Raw genomic sequence first — 20,345 nt, 5'->3', positions numbered from 1 at the left:
CTTGTAACAAGTATTTGTTGTTATTTTACTTTTTTCTTCTTCAATGTTTCTTATACTTAAGAAAATTTATGCAGGCCAAAAAAGAAGAAATAGAAGAGAGAAATATTACGAGGAAAACCAAATAAATCCATCCTAGAAATGAAAAAAAAAAAGATACATTAAGTAATCAAAGTATGTTAGAAAGATATTTAGATAAGAAAAATTGATGAATTCAAGGTCTAAACCTTTGAAATTCTAGGTTAAGGGATTATTGGAGGGGAGGAAGAAAAGAGAGGATAAAGGTATTTTTCCAAGCTTTCAACCTTCCTTTTTCTTTGATTAGAGAGGTAAGAAACTTCTCTAAAATAATTGATTTAGATAGTTAGTGTGCAGTGTTATATTAAAAATTTTAGTGTGTAGGGATGTTTGAAATTGTATACTAGGGTGTTAGATTATATGTCTTGAATGTTGAATGGTTTCGGCCAAATAAGAGAAAAATAGTGTTTGTATTATTTAATGCAATTGATAGATTAATTATGTAGAATTGTGTTAATTGAATTAATAATGTATGATAAAGTGATTAGATTAATTGAAAGAAAAAGAATACATATGCTTAAGGAATGAGAGATTTTGTCTAAGACAAACAAACAAAAAATAATTAGAATGGTTAATTTACCATGGAATGTGGTTATTAACTTGTTAATTTACTTATTGATGGATGAATAAATGGTTAATTTCAAGGAAGTTGGAAATGGAATATTATTCTTATATTTATACATAATTTTAGTAAAAAAAAAAAAGATTTATAAGTTCTTATCATTGAATTGATAACTTAGTTAAGATGGTGAAACGAAAATGTGGATTATGTGTGGATGGAGATTTGAAATTTATATAATGTATATGTTGGCACATGAGAGACCGCGGGTACCAAACATAAAAAAGGGACAGCTAGCAGAGCACAAGTTCTAAGTTGGTGTTAAACACCATCACATTTTTTTAAATATTTATTCAAAGTTAAGCATGATATTGAAATCTTGTTTCATTTAAAATTCATGTTGTCAAATAATATGTCGAGCTAGTTATTCTAATTTAGGAACTAACGCTCAGTTTGGGAATGTGGAGCTCTTTATCCTGGTATAGGAACTAATGCTTGATTTGGGCAAGTTGAGCTGGTTATCCTGGATTATGGACTAGCATTTGGTTTAGGCATGTCAAGCTGGTTATCCCGATATAAGGACCAGCGCCTGATTTGTGCAAGTGGAGCTCGTTATCCCGAATCAGGGGCAGCACCCAGTTTGGGCATGTCTAGCTAGATATCCTGGTTTAGTGACTAGCCTTTAAATCAGGAAAATAAGGATAACTAACATGAATGTAACTTCTATACTTGGTTGTGGTCATAGATAAAAGCTCATTTGATAATGAAAAAGTATTCAAGAGAGGAATAAAATTTATTTATAACTAAGAGATTGAAAGTTTACCAAGAGTTGATTTAATTAAGTTAAATTAAAGAATTTTTAGCTATTACATATTTTATCTTATGTTATATTTTGATTAATTTTATATGAAATAAATTTTAGGTTCCTCGTAACAACATATTGGTCCATAGTTGTTTTAGAAATTTCACTTTTATATTAGATTTTGAAATGTAACAAATTATTAGGTTATTTTGTAGGTAACATGTTCTAAGATGTTATCTTTTGGACTTGTCTTGCCATAAACTTGCTTTAAATTCTTAGATAGATTATGCCATGAACTATACTTCAATTATATTTAATGTTAATAATATTGTTTGAAAATTGTTAATAATAAATGTTTTTTACTTGAATCATAAATTAAGGATGCTAAAATTTTTTATTATTGTCGGATGATATTGAGAATGTCGGAGTCCTAGAAGGTGAGATACTATATTGTTGAGCATATTGGATGATGGAAAAAGTTTAAATCTTTATTTGCAAGTTGTGAAAATCTAATTGAGTAGATAACTTAATAATAAAATAATTAAGTTGCTGAACTCTAAAAAACAATTCCCGCACTTTTAACAAAAATATAATATGTATATATGGAATATCATGTAATTAAATTAAAGGATGTTACAACATGAGGGGTGGGCTTTCCCCAATGTTGGGCCTAGGCTTGTTGCCTGAGACTATGGGTTTTTGGGCCTTAGGGGGTTTTTAGGCCTGTTATATTTGGGTTTATTAGTAACCCCCAAGTCTTTGTGATATTTTATATGTAATCACTTTGTAGAAATACATGACACGACGAGTTTGTTGAATTTTCTTTATACGAGAAGAGGGTGGGAACCCCTAGTAAAATATACTAGAGAGCCCATGTATAGGGGCATACACTTTGGTTGAAAAAGAATTTTTAAGCATGTTAAAAGGAACCTATATTGAGAAAACTTTTCTAATAAGTTAAGAAACTCATGAAAGAGGAGCCCATACTTAAAAACAATTATAAAGGGGCGGAGTGGATAAACCCATGTCAATGCTTATACTTAGAAAAACTTTTAAGAGGCAAAAGGGAAAATCTCATGTCTACGCCTCTACTTAAAAAATTTCTAAAGAGCGAAGGGTATGGACCCATTTTGACACCTATACTTAGAAAAACTTGTAAAAGGGGATGGGGATGGACCAAAAGAGAGTTGTGAAATCGCACTAAAGAGATTTGAAATCCATCCCTTCTAAAGAGTTGTGCTATCACACTAGGGAGTTTCAGATCCATCATTTCCAAAAAAAGTTGTCATATCTATCTCATCATTGAATAGTTGTGCAATCGCATTAGAGAGATTATGATAATCACTTCTAAGGTACATTGTGTAATTATTCTAAGAATACTAAGTCAATACCATCAGTGGAAGGTTACAATGTTTATCCCATCTTTAAAGAGTTGTGTAATTGTACTAGGATGACTAAGTCAATTTTTTCCAAGGTAAATTGTGCAATCACACTAGGAAGACTAATTTAATACCATTATTGGAAGGTTATGGTGTATATCTCATCCTTGTAGAGTTGTGCAATTGCACTAGGGTAACTAAGTCAATTCCTTTCAAAGTAAATTGTGCAATAATATTAGGGAGACCGTGACAATCTCTTCTAAGGTAAAATCTACAATCATACTAGGAAGACTACGTGTATTTCATCCTTAGAGGGTTGTGGTGTCTATCTCATTCTTGAAGAGTTGTGTAGTCACACTACGGTGACTAAGTCAATCCATTCCAAGGTAAATTATACAATCATATTAGAGATACTAAATCAATCTCATCCTTTAAAGGTTATGATGTTTATCCTATCATTAAAGAGTTGTACAATCACATTAGGGTGACTAAGTCAATCCCTTCCAAGGTGATTAAGTCAATCCATTCCAAGGTAAATTGTAATCGTACTAGGGAGACCGTAAGGTTCTCTTTCAAGGTAAATTATGTTATCACACTAGAAAGATTAAGTCAATCCCATCATTGGAAGGTTATGGTGTCTATCCAATCCTTGAAGAGTTGTGCAATCACACTAAGAAGACTATGACGATCATTTTTAAGGTAAATTGTGCAATCACACTAGGAAGACTAACTCAATCTCATCTTTTGAAGGTTATGGTGTCTATCTCATTAGTGGATAGTTATGCATCTTGCTAGGATGACTAAGTCGACCTCTTCTAAGATAAATTATGCAATTGCACTGGGGAGATCATAGCTATCCCTTTCAAGGTTAATTGTGCAATCACACTAAAGAGACAAAGTCAATCTCATCATTGGAAAGTTGTGATGTCTATCTCATCCTTGGAGAGTTATGCAATCTTACTAGGGTGACCAAGTCAATCCTTTCCAAGGTAAATTATGAAATCACACTAGGGAAATCGTAACGATCCCTTCTAAGGTAAATTATATAATTGCACTAAGAAGACTAAGTCAATCCCATCCTTGAAAGGTTATGGTGTTATTTCCCAATTCGATCCTTTTCTTAGAGAGTTGATGAGACGCCCTCAAACATCACCTGGGAAAATAAAAAAAAGGTCATTTTAAATAAGTCATTCATATACAAGAAACTAATATTCTTGTTCTCATTGACTATGGTAATTTTTTAATTGATCGGAATGCTAGGCGTGAGGTAGACTCTTTCTTTTTTCTTGGATGGTTTTCAAAGATACTTCACATGTTTTACAGTTTGAACCAACATCCCAATTTTACTTATTGAGAGCGTTCCAAAATCTTAAGGCTCTAACTACATTTGTGAAGTTGGCAAATACATATCCCAAATCCATCAATCTCACTAAGTCCGTAGGCAAGTAAAAGAAATTATAATTTCACTTAGTGCAATTAAATTGTCATAACCCATTTTTGAGTCACTCCAAATTCATTTTTATTTTCTTAAAAAAAAAACTGCACGGTGCCGTTTTGAACGGCACCGTGCTGCTTCTTCTCCCCTGTAAATACAGAGACAGGGGAGAAGAAGATTTTTGAAATGTTTTCTTCCCACCCTCTCTTCACCTCACTTGCCAAAATATCCTGCATAACCCATACCCACACAACCATACCCTGCAACCATTATGGAAGAACATACAGAGACCCATGCCCTACACTTGAACAGGTATGGTGACCCTCTCCCTCGACATTCTATAAATATAAGGGAAGGTTACAGGACTGGGGGGCAAAAAAATTTTGAAGAAAAGAGAGAAGAGCAGTGACAGAAAGGAAAGCAGATAGAAGCAGGGAGAAGAAGAAACACTGAAAAACAAAAACAGAGGAGAACAGAGCACAAGAAAAAACGCGGAGAAGAAGAAAGGCCGACCACCATCCAAGCTGTTCTCCGGCCCCTCTGTCTTCGCTGTTGGATGCAGCGCTGCCAACAACAAGCTGCCACCGTCCTTCCCGTCATTGATAACAGCCCCTGCATTGTGATAAATAGAAGAAAAAACACTGAAAAAGAATAGAAACAAAGGAAGAAGAAGCAGCGAAACAAAGGAGAAGAAGAACCACTATTGCACCTCCATCAACACATTCACCTTTCCTCCCAGCCACCACCGACAACACCGCCACCGTCAGATATTAAACAGCGAAGAACAGGATAAACACAGGAGAGGGGTAGATGCAGCAGAAAGAAGAAGAAGTAGCCCCTTACAGCAGCCACCGTCATTTTACCTTGGCACCAGCAGCGTCGCCAACAGCAGTTGCCACCAGCAGCAACAGAGGGGAAACCAAAACTAAAAAGAAAAAGAGGGAGACCGAGAGAGAGAGACCTGCAGTTTTTTGAGAGAGAAAGGAGAGACCGAAAGAGAGAAAGAAAAAAAGAAAACTGAATAGAGAAGAGAAAGCAGGGAAGAACCTGAGAGAAATATTACTGAAAAAGAGGGGACGTTTGGGGAAGACAGAAGAGAGAAAGGGAAGTCATCAAAGAAGCGGGGAAGAACGGGAAGTGACAGAGAAAAAAAATATCAGAAAAGAAGAGCAACCACAGCTGCCACTTTGCTTCCTCTCCACCGCCACAGCGCACCACCTGACCGCCACTGACAGCCTCGAAGAGACAGAGGAGAAAAGGAGAAGATAACGAGAAAAAGCACAGAGGAGAGGGGGCTGAGAACAGAAACAGAGGAGAGGAGAGAAGGAAGGAAAACGCCGCTGCTGTCACCGCCGCCTTCCACCACCGCTGACGACCATAATCGTGCTTTCCCGCTCCAGGTAACTTTCTCCCCTCCCCCTCTTGTTTTTAGCTGTTCATCTTCATTTTGCATGCAGAACGTGAGCAATTCACGTTCTGCAGCAAAATAAAGATTAATTAGCTAGTTATTGTGCTGGGCACAGTAACTAGCTAATTATATTTTGTTGGTTACTGTGCTAGGCACCCTTTTATTGCTTATGAATTGGACATCAGCCCAGCCCACGCGGTTGGGCTGAATCCAGCCTACAGTATATGGGCCGGGTCAGGCCTAGCCCAGGATAGGTGGGCTAAATTCGGCCCAGTGTTTTTTATTTTTTTAAAGAAAATTCAAAAATATTTGTTTGTAATTTTACAAGTTTCCCGCATATGTTTTTATGTTTTTTATGTCATTTTGATTAATATCAAGCAATATTTTTTTATGTTGCTAAAAATAAAAAATCCGATATTAAAATACCTGATTTTCATCAAAACTTTCAAGATACAAAAAAAAACTTGTTTAAAAAAATGAAAAAAATATTTTTATGCATACGACCAAGTGTCTCAAAGCTAAAAAATCATATTGTGTTTTTCGTAAAAAAAAAAACAATGTTTTAGCAGGCATTTTGGCTTTAATAACCAGTTTATTAAAGTCACGAGAACTTGGCCAATATTTCAAAAAATCCAAAAAAATTATTTTGTTTTCTTTTAATATCCGAGATTACGAATTTATATGTAAAACATACTCCTGATATTAAAAAGGTAGTTTTTTTTTATTTTGACGATAGAATGGTTAGGTTTTACCCCATTAATATAAGAACCTCCTTTTTTAGGAGGGCTTTTCTTGAATCTTAGACAGACAGGACCAACAATTAGAAAACACGACCAAACCTTAGATTTTGATCAGATAAATAAAACAATGTAGGTTACCTTAGGTAGGGCGTATTTGGGGTGTTAATACCTTTCTTTTACGCAACCAGTCTCCATACCCGATCTCTGAGACCAGTTAGGGTTCCTAGTGACCAGAATACTAAGTGGCGACTCCCATTCTATTTTTTCCACTGATAAAAAGACAAGAACTTCTTGTCTCTCCATATTTTCCAGACACACACCTATTGAGTGTGGAAGGACAATTGTCGCAATGCCGCACACATGCGACACAAATTACTGCATAACCTTTCCTACCTCTTATTGAAGAATTGTTGAAGCTCTAATCAGATATGTTAATAACTATTATAAGGTCTGTGAAACATCTTATTCCATGAGTGTTTTGATTATATGTCTTGGTGCTTGATAGACCAAAGTGGCTAGTGGATGGTACATGCAAAAAGTCATATTTGGTAGATTCAAAGATTCTCAAATGCATAAGGAAGTATCTTTTTAGAGAGGGAAGACAATGATACTTTTGAAAGAGATGCTATAGAAATATATGTGCAGTAGAGAATAGAGATTAAAAACCTGAAGTTTGAAGGATTTCATGTGTATTTGTAGCACATAAGTATTGTCTCTTTATGGAAATGAGGGGTTAAAGTATAATTGTTTTCCTAATAGTTTTAATAAAGGAAAATATCTCTAATATATATATTAATGAGGGATAAATATCTCTTACATAAATATTAATATTGATGGAAATATGGTAGGCCCTTAAATGATTTTTATACAATATCTCTTACATAACATTAATATTGATGAAAATATAGGAGGCCCGTAAAGGAATTTTATACACATAAAGGTGAAAAAAGAAAAGGATCCAAAATGTATCTCTTCCCCTAGGTTAAGCCTATGAGGGATGGGCTTTACCTAAAAATTAGGTTCAAAGTATAGCAAAATAAAAAGGAACTATGCATGTTTACTTGTTGAAAAAAAAAAAAAAAGCTTGCATTGTCATTGATGATAGTTATAAAGTGAATAAACTTGAAAGTGAAAATAAATCATTGAAAGAATAGCCAGACAAGCTAAACATTACCTTATCTAAATCCATTCAAAGCTAAAAAATACTAGAAACCATGCTTTCTAATCAAAGATGTGTTTTTAATAAAAAGAGGTTTAGGCTACCAACTTAAAAAGAATTAAAAAAATATTTTAAAAACAACTTTGTTAAAGCCAAACAATCATATGATCCTAATTATATATGCAATTATTGTAGAGAAATAGGTCATTTGGTTTATGCATGTCCTATTAAGGAGGACAAACCTTGTAAAATGACTTGGATTCTAAAAGAAGCCACTTTTAACCACAAAGGACCTAAAAAGGTATGGGTACCAAAAATCTTATCTTGACTTTTGTGTATAGGAATCAAATGAGTATAAGGAGTGGTTTCTGGATAGTGCTTGCTCAAGGTATATAACCGGAGATGATTTATTATTTTCAAGTATTACCAAAATCAATGAAGAAAAAGTCACTTTTGGAGACAATTCAAAAGAAAAAATCATTGGAGTTAGCAATATTAGAAGTAAATATTCACCTTCAATTGAGAAAGTATTTTTTGTTAATAACTTATAACATATTTTTCTTAGTATTACTTAATTGCGTGACAAAGGTTATAAGAATATGTTTGGCTATGTATGTTGTTTGATTCTTGAAAATAACAAAGTAATCTTTGTAGGAGATAAAACAGGAAATGTTTACAAGAATAAAATTGATGCATATATAAGAATAGAAAGTTATCTTATTGCTAATATAAATGATAGTTTTATTTGACATAAAAGACTAAGTTTTATAAGCATAGATATTCTTTCAAAACTAGTTAAGAATGAACTAGTCAAAAGGTCTTCCATATATTGTATTTAAGAAAGAAAAGCTATATGATGCTTGTCAAATGGGCAAACTAGTGAAATGTCATTTATAAGCAATAATCACATCTTAGCTAAAAACCAATAGAATTGCTACACATTGATCTATTTGGACCAACTAACAATAAAAGTTTAAGTGGTAATAGATATGTGTTTGTGATTGTTGATGATTTTATAAGATATACCTTGGTTTTGTTTTTAAAATCAAAAGATGAAACTATTTATGAATTTTTTAAGTTTTCAAATAAGATTGATATGGACCTGATCAAATTTTTTTAAAAATTTTATTCTTAAACTCTTTTTTTCTTGCGATTGCATCCTTTTTTAGCTAAATTAAAAGGCAATTGAATCAAATTTCTAAGGATGAAATTAAAAGATAGATGACCAAAGCAGAAAAGGGGTTATAAATGGATAATGGTTTCAAAATTCACATAAAAAGTTTAATTTAGTCCTCATACTTTAAAAATAATAATTATTTGTTACCTCAATATTTTCTCAATTTAGTATAAAAGTTTATTTTATTTATTTTTTAGTCTCTAGTTTGAGAGAAGAGTGAGAGTGGTCACCGGATTCTAATGTAGAGAGAGAGAAATGTTGTTAATACCGATTTTGGCCACCAAAACAGTTGATTTTTGTGTTAAATGGTTCTATTTGATGAGGATAATTTGTATTATGTTATTTTTTTTAACTTGAAAATGCCTAGAAAAACATATATAAGCTTGAAAAGACATTTGGTATCGAGTTGATCTCAGGTGTTAGGATGGTTTTTTATGTTTTTTTATACCATGGATAGGTTTATCTTGGTTCCTAGGTTTGTCTTTAGATATTTTGGGTCAAAATTTCATAAAAACCCTTTTGCCATAATTTTCCGAACACAACAATGACCAGATTGTAGGAAAATTAGATGATGTGTCGTCTAATTTTTTTTATTTTAAGAAAAAATTAGGGCAAATGACATGTCGTTAGCCTTAAATGAAAAAAAAATACCCACGCCCGTGTGTGGGCCTTAATGAAATGGGTCAGGGAGGCTAGTCTAGCTTCCTAAGTCGAGCAGCGCCTAGCCTTTTCTTGTTTTTCTAAATTATTTTTTTTGAAATTAATACTTTTCTATATATGTTTTTTTTTAATTATTATTATTTATTCATATTTAGATTAATATTTCTATTCTATTTTAGTTTTTTTTTATAAAATCTCTTTTAAATGACATGTATTTTTTTGTTATTTTGTATGCGTTTAATTTCTTAAGAGATTTTTTTTATCTTTAATTTTTTAATTTTTTTTATAGATGAACTTTATTTTTGAAAATAAAAAATATTTATTTTCAAATGATATTTCTAATATATGCAGCCTTACATAATATTTTTTTCCTTTTTTATTTTATTCAATGAATTTAATGGGTGTGTCTATTCTATTATCGTTTAATTGAATAAAAAATTTATTTTAATGAATAAATTTAATAAATACAATAAGACAAATATCCCGTCTTGCAAAATTGAATATCTTGATATATATATGTGTCTTGATTTTTCATGTTTTATTTTTTATTTTTTTTATTTTTTCATTTATTAACACATTTTTCTCAATTTATTTGATTATATTTATGCATAAAAAATTTTATTTTCATTAGAATTTTTTTAATTACAAAAATATTTCAAAAAATCCCATGTATACAATTTCTTTTAAAAAACAAAATATTTATTTAAAATGATTTTTGTACTTGATACTATTGTCCCGTACCAGTAGAGAATACAACAATATAAAACCATGTTGGTAATGAGACAAAGGGACGTAATAGTGATCCAGATGCATTTTTGGCATTTGTTAGTAAACTAAAAGCATCATGCAATAAAAGAAGTCAATGAACTACAATATTGATTATAAAAATAAAGATATTAAGTTATAATTTCATTTAAAATGGAAGGATTAAATTTACACCAAACCCATTTAATAATTATTATTAACATGTACTAAAAATTCTTGATATTTCATTATAGCTATGAACAATGAAATGCTTTAACATTTTACAATTTGATCCTCAAAGTTTACTTAAGCCTTGGCATTTTCACTATAGTAGCGAACAATGAAATACTTTGGCCTTCTACAATTTGATATTTAATGTTTCTTTTTTATTATTGTTTTTTTGAAAACTCATCATTCAATATTAGGTTTAATGAGTATTAGACTTTATAATTTATTTTGATTTATTTTATATGGAGTTATCTTAATCTTATGACCCGGGTTTGGTAGATTAACACGAGTTAACTCGGTTAACTTTTTTTGTTCTTTTTTAATTGATTTTTTTCTCAACTTCATCCATCAACATTGTGTTGATTGATAATTTGACTTTATATTTTTTTTATTTGCTTTCAATGGGATTATCATGGTCTCATGACTTGGATCGCAAGTTTTGTGGGTTAGCTAGGTTGGTCCGAGTTTTTTTCTCCCTTTTCTAATTGATTTTTTTTTCAAATACATCCTTCAGCATCGGGTTGATTGAGAATTTGACTTTATCATTTTTTTTATTTTTTTTCTATAGAGTTATCTCGGTCTCATAATTAGAGTTTGACAAGTTAACCCGGGTTAACTCAGGATATTTTTTTTGTTTTTCTTAATTGATTTTTTTTTTCAATTTAATCCTTTAACATTGAGTTGATTGAGGATTATGCTTTATAATTTTTTTTATTTGCTTTTTATGGGGTTATCATGATTTTATGATCCAAGTTGTGGGTTAGCCTGATTTTAATTTATTTATTTTTCAATTTTCATCTTTTATTCATCTTTTAACATTAGATTGATTGGGAATTGAGTTTCATAATTTGTTTTAACTTTTTTTCTATATGGTTATCTCTGTCTCATAATTAACTTTTTTTTATGTAGTTATTTTTAATTTCATCCTTCAATATTGGGTTGATTGAGAATTAGGTTTAATGATATTTTTTTTATTTTCTTTCTACCGGGTTACTAAGGTCTCATGACCTATGTTAAAGATGTGGCAGATTAACCTGAATTGATCCGAGTAAATCTAAGTTAATCTAATATGTTGCTGTCATTATATAAAAAACAATATCGTCTTGATTTGTTTTAGTCATGTTATATTTTTTATCGATCGTTCAGGTTGTTTTTTAACGTGCAAAGTTGACTATGTCATATTAAATCAACCTGCACATATTTTTTTTTTACTCGAAAATATATTGACATCTAAATATATTTTTTTTTATTCAACGAAATTTAATTAAATCCGTAGCATAACACGTGAAATTATCTAGTAATATTTATTTATTGTTTGAGTTTGATAACAATATATAAAAGGTAAAAAAAAAACTTTATATCTCAAGTAATTTACTTGTGTGTTTAGTAGTGTGATATAATATATTTTTAAAAAGTATATAATAAAATTATCTAAAAATATTTTAAAAAAATTAATTTATTTTTTAAAAATAATAATAATTTAAAAAATAAATTATAACAAAAAAAAACCCTTAATACAAAGATGGCTTGTCTCCCGTCCAAACCAAAAGGTAACCGTATCCAATGCATCATTGTTTTGTTTGACTTCAAATTTAAAATCAATGACCTCGACAAAAAAAAAATCAATAAATTATTTTATGATGATAAAAGGGCCAAAATAAGTCAGATTGCCAAACAACAGGTATGGAGGTTGAGAAAGACCCTGTTAGAGATCTTCAACTCCACCAAGTCCTCCACATGAACGGAGGAGAGGAGACAATAGCTATTCCAATAACTCATTACTTCAGGTGATCTCTCTGTTTGTATCTTAATCATGGAAATCAGATTTTCCTCTAAAGCCTTAGTTATTTTGTAGAAACCGTACTAATGACATTAATCTGTGCTTTCTTGTTTTTTCAACAGAAGGTGATGTTAAAGGCAAAGCCCATACTACAAGAAACCATTGTGCAGCTGTACAGCAAGAGTTTCCCAGAGTGCATAACAATGGCAGACATGGGGTGCTCTTCAGGACCAAACACTTTCCTGCCAGTATGGGAGGTCATAGAGGCCATTGATGAAACATGCCGCAAGTTGAATCGGAAGCCTCCGATTTTGCAGGTGTTCTTGAATGATCTTCCAGGGAATGATTTCAACTCCATCTTCAGGTCATTGCCAGGTTTTCATAAGAAACTTGAGGAAGAGATGGGTGGCAAGTTTGGGCCTTGTTTCATAGCTGCCATGCCTGGAAATTTCTATGGGAGGCTTTTTCCAGCTCGTTCCCTTCACTTTGTTCATTCTTCTTATAGTCTACACTGGTTCTCTGAGGTCAACCATTCAGCTATAGCTTACAAGTAGTTAGTAGAATAGAATTATGCAAACATGACATTTAATTTATTTTGTGCTAACTGACATTTCATTTCACCAAATTATACACGAAAGATTGTTCAGCTTGATCCGAATTTTCAAGCATCAAAAAACTGATTTTGATTCCAGAAAACGCTGGCTCCCAGCTGTCTGAAAAACAGACCATGTTCCTTTCTGTTTCTAACACAAAAACTAAAGCTATTTTAATACATGCATCAATGGCATCACATGCAAGTTCAGTTTCTCACAAGCAAATGCTCAAGCTGTAACTTAGCTAGATCTATCCCATTTATTGTGTTACGCGCCCAACCCATCCACTCTGCATTTCTTTCTGACAGGGAAATCTGGAGTCCACTGGTTTTTGGACATGCTAATAAATGGCAAATTAAGTCTAGTGCAGGGCATTTTCTGTTCAAACATTGCATAAATCGTGCTTGCTCTAACAGGTGCCGAGAATTCCACTGAACAAAAGGGAACATTTACCTGGCAAAGACAAGCCCTCCTGGTGTCCACAAAGCATACTTGAATCAATTTGAGAAAGACTTCACAGCATTTTTAAGATCCCGATCAGAAGAGATGATTCCTGGAGGTTGTATGGTGCTTACCATCTATGGAAGAGATGAGAACAATGATTCTACTGTCAAACACAGCCCCACCATCTGGGAATTTTTTGGGATGATGCTGAATGACATGGTATTAGAGGTAACCAAGCTCGTAAATCACAAAGGACCAGATCAATGTTGTTAAATCATAGACTAGTAATTAAGTGCAGAGGCACTTGTAAATACTAAATTAATGTCTCCCTTTTGCTGATTAGTTGATTTGGTGTTTGCATGTGCATGCAGGGATTGAACGAAGAATCGAAGCTGGACTCCTTCAATATTCCATTCTATGGAGCGTTAGCTGAGGAAGTAAGAGATGTGATTCAAGCAGAAGGATCGTTTACCATCAAACGGCTTGAATCCTTCCATGTAAGTTGGGATGCAAGCATCGACGATCGTTACAGAGATACGATGGATAAGTATACAAAAGGCAAGTATGTAGCCAAGAGAATGAGAGCTATTATGGAGTCCATACTAGCAAGGCATTTTGAAGACGAGATCGTTGATTTAATGTTTCAAAGATTTTCGATCAAGATAGGAGAGTACATGGAAACAGTCAATGGTGAATACAACAATCATGTAGTTTCCATGGCTAAGGCATGAATCCTTCCTTGGATGTCTCAGTTGTCATCGGATTACGACTCTCTCGGTTTTAATTATTATATTAACTCTTCAATAATAATATTCTAATGTTAAAAAACTCACTCATTTCAATAAAAATGTTTCTTTTTATACTTTTTTGTAAAAAAAAAATATAGTAAGAATCACTATTCAATTAGTTAATTAATTTTATTCAATTTATAGAAAAAAATTGTTTACTCTAATTCATTCATTTTTATTTGTTGCAAATTATTAAATTGTATAAAATAATTTATTGTTTATTTTGAGATATTTACTTTTTCATATTAACTTGATGAAATGAAAAAAAACAAACTTTTAATACAATTACATTTTTAAAAGTATTTTTAAAAATTAATATTGAGAGATAAAATATATTTGGAAATTAGTAAAATAAAAAAAATTGAAATTATAAAATATTTGAAAGGATAATTTATTAAAAAAAAAATTACTTCATCTTCTGTCTTCATCCCAATATCGATCTCTCATTTTTATAGAAATGAAAAATTGACTAAATATTACCTATGAGATTAAGATTTTTGTCTCCATCTTCGTAATCAAATATGTTTCTGCCTAAACTATATCCATCATTTTAATCTTGAGATTGTAATATATATATATATATATATATATATATATATATATATATATATATATATATATATAAAGAGATATAAACGTGTTTAGTTAAAAAATATAGAGATAAGAAACATAAAATAAAATTATCTCTTTAATATTTTTGAATTAAATTTTTATATTTTTAAAACAGAAAGTATAAGGAAAAATGTCTCTTTTGTTTTTAGTTTTTTTTTTTAAAAAAAAATGTCTCCACATGAACGGAGGAGATGGAGACAACATGTATTTATACTAATGTAGAGATAATTTTAGAGACTTAAAGGATAACCATATTAATAATATACATTACACGTGTACTTAAAAAAAAATTAAAAGAACACATTGAATTTAGACTTTAAAATTAATTTCAACACTCCCTCTTAATTTTAAAAATCTTGTATTTCTTGAAATTTAAAAAATTAGAGAATCATTTTGCCATGAATAATGCACCTTTCTTGTATCTTCTTGTTGATAACAAAAACTTTGAAGCCTTCTTTTATTCTTTTAGATAGCCATATTGCTACAACTATTTTTGGATTTTTCATTTCATCTTGAGAAGATCTTTCTTACATTTTTGTGTTGAAAATTTAAATAAATAAATTATAGGTGAATAAAAAATTAATGGTTGATAAAAAATTAATCTTAAAAAACTCTTGATTTTTTTAGATTTAATTCTTAATTTATGGTGACTAATTAATGGTTGATAATGGTGGGAAGTAATTTTTATTAATTCTTTAACCTTTCAGCTTTAAGAAATCACTATAAAAAGGAGGTTGAATGAAGATTTTCAAACTTGATTTTTTCATATTTTTTGACACTGTTTTTCACCCTATTTTTAGTGTTTTTCTACAAGGTTTTTATACTTTGATTTTTCTTTTAAATCTAGAGCTTAACTTTATCTTGTTGAGAGATATTTAAGTTATATAATCTTTAATTCAAAAACCTTGTTTAGAAGTGTATCTAAACCAAGGTGGTATTGTTAGAATCTTGACAGACATATTGCAAACATCTTAGTTGCACAAATGAGAATTAATAAAGCTTTAGAAATAAATGATTCATCCTTTATAACAATAAAAGTTTCTATCTTTTAACGTATTTTAATTAATATATACCCTTACTTGTTTCTATTTAAATATTATTATTTTTATTATTAATATACAAGACTTTAATTTTATATATAATACAGGTTAGAATATATACACTTAGCATTCATGCTTAGAGTTCTATTATTATTATTATTATTATTATTATTAAAACATGACTAATCATAGCCATTATTCTCTTTTTTATAACCATTGACACATTTTTATAACAAAACATCTCTCTTTCAAAACATGGTCACCTCTTCACTATGATGACTCATCTGCTATTTTCCACTCCTCTAAGAACTTCTCTACCCTCCTTTGCATATGTAATCTTTTTTGTCCTGTCTCTTTTATGAGAGGATTTGTCAACTTCCACTGAAACTCTCTCCAAAACTTCTATTCTTTAGACTTCATACCTTGCATCTCTTGTTTTTTATTTCGCCTCTCCATCCACTCGCTCCTGGATTTATTGCCTTCACGATTTCTTTCTCCCTTTATTCAACAAATATGCTCTAACTAATCTCTTAAACGATACCATTTTATTGAAAGAAAATGGAGTAGGTGAGAAGGAAAACATGGTGAAAAACAACTCTGAACTCTCATATCACAAGAAAAGCCCTGTGCATTTGATTTACATTACAATACTTTCAATACATGTATAAAAATAACTCCAGATACTCAAAGGATAACCATATCATTAAACATGCACCTGAAACAACTAAAAAGACAGATTAAATTGACAATACATACCTGCCTATGTACCAAAGGAGCTGACAGTATTTTGCAGATCAAACGTTGATGTACATGATCGATTGATGCATCTCTACTGGTTAACAAACTCAACATAACATTATCAAAATATACACAGGAAACCTTATGCAGTTTCAAAGATCATTTCTCTCGTTTACCACCATAGGAAATCAATACTCATTCCATAGAAACAGCACACATTAACACATGATCATTCCCAGACATCAACTTCCAATTGCATCCACACAAGGAGTGAAAAAGAAAATGTCATCAAGCCGGTCATTACTAGGGGAGTTTCCGCCGCACACCAAGAGCCCCTGGTTGCCATTTAGGCAACCACCAGCAAAAGCACACCAACCGCGAGGCCCCGGATGATCATCGGAACCCAGCCCATCATTCAACCTCTTCCAGATTAGAGTATCAGTGTCCAATGCGTAAGCCTCACTTGCAAATTTTCCAGCACCAAGGTGGCCCAAGTCACTAGGGTCTACTTCTCCACCAGATATGATTATGTATTTCCCAATCCCGACCGTAGAAAACACACTTCGAGCCGATGGTTTTTCCCCGCTCGTGTCGACTTGAGTCCAGGTTCCCTGGATCGGATCAAAGCAATGCACATCATTCATCTCCACCCCGGAAAAACCATAAACAACCCATATCTTTCCCTGAGCCACAGCAAGCCCAGTCCCACCTCTGCCCTTGCAATTGTCACCTGGTGTGGGATACTTGACCCACTTCTGTTCAATCACATCATACTCCCACAGATCATTAAGCCGGCCAGCGACACCACAGCCACCAAAGATGTACACATGTCTGTCATCGGATGCAGTTGAATGGTAGCTCCGGTGAGGGGGCCCAGCATCACCATTTGATAGTAGAGTCCACTGATTAGTAGAGGTGTCAAAAGAATAAAGCTCATTGAGCTCCTTATGTGTGGCATCCCTGCCACCAAACACATAGATGGTTTTGCCAACGGTGGCCATTGTGACTCCAACACGTGGTGGAGGGATATCTCCGGTTCCATCAGCCACGGACCAAGTTAGAGTCTGGAGATTAAAGACATGAAGTTTGTTGTCAACAGGGACACGAGGTGCAAACTCGCCGCCAAAAGCATAGGCCTCGTGTCCTACTAGGGTTATGGCATGTGAACTCCTGGCTCCAAGCCCCGTTCCTTTCTGGTTAAGCTGATACACAAATTTCAACAAAATCCAATTATTTTAGAGTTGGTGATAGCTTGAGATTCATGGGATTTCCTAGTTTTGTTCTACCTATTGACAATTGTAATCAGATTCAGTTACACAATCACAACTAAAATAGATTCAACCCCAAAACACAAAGGGTGGAATTACCATTACCTACTTCTACACTTCAGAAACAAATACTACTGTTGATGCTTAAACTGGTGCGAAGATACCTCTTACAGTTGAAACAAAATACAAAAATCACCATTATCAATTATGATGACAGAGATATATAATAAAAGAGTAATATTTATTAATCAATCAAGGGGTTGGAGAAGAAACAAGAAAGAATTCACCACATATCATAGTTGATGAAACAGACTAATTTAATTCAAATTATCTGGGACCAAGAAATTAACACACCGAAACTACAACTCAAGATTTTTTTTTTTAATAGTTTTGAAACTTTGGAAAGCAAGTAAAAGACAAGTAAAGAAGAACTGATTACCTTGACCCATTTGCCTTGCACCACAGCCATCGAGTGTGTCGGATGAAACTCTTGATGTTTCTCGATGGGCAAATCACCTTAAATTTATGGAGGCTAACAACAATGTTCGGTCTTCTTGGTGACAACTACGTATATACACTTAGCTTTCCTTTGTATTTACCAAACTGCGTCTCTTGGACTGGATCGGATATTCATGCATCCTCGAGGGTAATGTCGAGTCCCCATTTTTCTGATACAATATTAAATTACAAGATTCCTTCTCAGCGGCAAGGGACGGACGTGCCTTCCTGCGGCACCTCGATATTGTTTGAAAACGTTATCTAAATTATATTTTTTAAATTTTTTAACAAAAATTTATTTTTTTAGATTTTAATATATTAATATAAAAATAATTTTTTAAAAATAAAAAACATATTATCACAATTCAGAACAAAAATTAAAGACAAAACTAATTAAAGAAATTCAAACTAGTCTTTATCAGCCCTGGTTCATTGCCCTTAAGAATTTAAAATTAACCAATATGGTCTTTTCTATTGGCCAATAGTCACTAGAAGACTTTTCGGTATTTAAATATTTTCTATTTTTTTTATTTTTATCCAGCAAGAACGCACTTTGACATCAACACAAGGTTGTCAATTTTGTTCCGTTCCGTTCAGAATAGCCGAAACATTCCATACCAATTCAAAAAACGGAACAAAACGGAACAAATTTCATCTCATTTTAAATCTCGGTCCGTTCCGGATTTTTTGGCTAAATTCCACCCGAAACGTTCCAGTTCCATTCCACATGTTCCGTTCCGCTCTTGAAAAGTCATTGAATCAAATTGAACCTTATTCAATTTAATTAATTAAACCACCCAATTATAAAAAGCTTCTTTTTATTACTATTTTCTATAACAATGATATTAATAATAACATTGAAAATTATTATTACTATTTTCATTAACAATGATATTAATTTTTTAAAATTAGATTTATCACTAATATATATGGTTTATATTCATGTTGTTTTTTTCATGTTTATACTTTGTAAGAATTTGAGCAAAACAAGGGATGCTTTAGATTTCATTAGCCTTAATAACATTGACCTAACTTTATATTTAAAATATTTGTGTTAAAACATTTTACTTTCATAATATTTTGATATTTTGTTTAAGTTGAATTACTTTAAGTTAAAGATCTATTTAATCTTGACTATTTAGAAATATGTTAAATTTTAAAATTATATTTGTTTGGCATTGTGTTTGTTTTGCATAATTTATAATTAATTTATCTTGAATTTGAATTATGTTTGTTGAATATATATATATATATATATATATATATATATATATATATATATATATATATATATATATATATATATGTGTGTGTGTGTGTGTGTGTGTGTGTGTGTGTGTGTGAACAGTACAACCCCGAAACGGCACGCCGAAACACTCCGAAACTGAAACATTCTGTTTCAATTGAAAAAACAAAACACCTACCGAAACGGAATTGACAACCTTGCATCAACATTGATAAAATTTAGAAGTGGTTATTTAAGGATTCTTTTATTTTTCATAGATTTTTAAATAATAAAAACACCTTTTTAATCCTCGGATAAAAAAAAAGTATTGGGTTGTTGACTAAGTGTTTTTTTGGTTTCTTCATTCCCCAGTTAAAATAATTGACATTAGAAAAAATAAAAAAAAATAAAGTTTATAGGTAATTTTGTACTTTCATATGAGGTTTTTAAGTAATTACTATAATCATGAGATATTTTAATATTTTCATGTTATTTTTTATTTTTTAATAAAAATAAATTATTTGCATGTGTCAGTATACACTAGCGAGGTGAGGTGGTATCTGTTTCATTTAGATTGCATGTTCGACGCCACCCATAGACCAAATATAACCTCTTGTTATCTTTTTAGATGTGTTATTACTTCTTCTTTCATATAGTATGGCGCATGATGATATATAATGGTTGAATTATAACTCGTGGTTTTTTTTTGTTTTTTTTTTCAATTTCTTTTTCTCTCTCGTGTCACATAAAGAGCAAGACTCTCCTCTTTGCTCTTTGTTTTTTAATTTCAGTCCTTTTTTATTTCTTATTTTTTTATATAGAAGTTTTTGTTCAATTTAATTTAGTCATTCAATTATAATTTCTCATATGTTTTTGTTATCCCAATTCTTTTAATTTTTAATTGTTTTCCTAGACTTTTTTGTTAAAGTTTTTTTTCCTTTTAGTTTCATCATTTAACAAAAAAAAATTTATTGTTTTATTTTTTTTTCCCAA

The 20,345-nt window shown here is 31.5% G+C and overlaps 1 protein-coding gene and 1 pseudogene across 1 annotated transcript; one reads left to right on the top strand and one right to left on the bottom strand.

The window, feature by feature from the left end:
• Nucleotides 1-12,042: 12,042 nt before the first annotated feature.
• LOC133683192 (S-adenosyl-L-methionine:benzoic acid/salicylic acid carboxyl methyltransferase 1-like) lies at nt 12,043-13,946 on the top strand (annotated as a pseudogene).
• Nucleotides 13,947-16,304: 2,358 nt separating this feature from the next.
• LOC133682794 (thiohydroximate-O-sulfate sulfur/sulfate-lyase (nitrile-forming) NSP5) lies at nt 16,305-18,342 on the bottom strand. Its single transcript, XM_062106321.1, has 2 exons — nt 18,069-18,342; nt 16,305-17,563 (listed from the first exon to the last, which is right to left on the bottom strand). The coding sequence occupies exons 1-2, from the start codon at nt 18,096-18,098 to the stop codon at nt 16,604-16,606; spliced, it is 990 nt and encodes a 329-aa protein (XP_061962305.1). The 5' UTR covers nt 18,099-18,342; the 3' UTR covers nt 16,305-16,603.
• Between the last annotated feature and the right edge of the window lie 2,003 nt (nt 18,343-20,345).

The sequence above is a fragment of the Populus nigra genome, chromosome 2, assembly GCF_951802175.1.
Source record: "Populus nigra chromosome 2, ddPopNigr1.1, whole genome shotgun sequence".
NCBI lineage: Eukaryota > Viridiplantae > Streptophyta > Magnoliopsida > Malpighiales > Salicaceae > Populus > Populus nigra.
The sequence above is the reverse complement of the archived record's forward strand: the minus strand, read 5'-3'. Positions and strand labels throughout refer to the sequence as shown.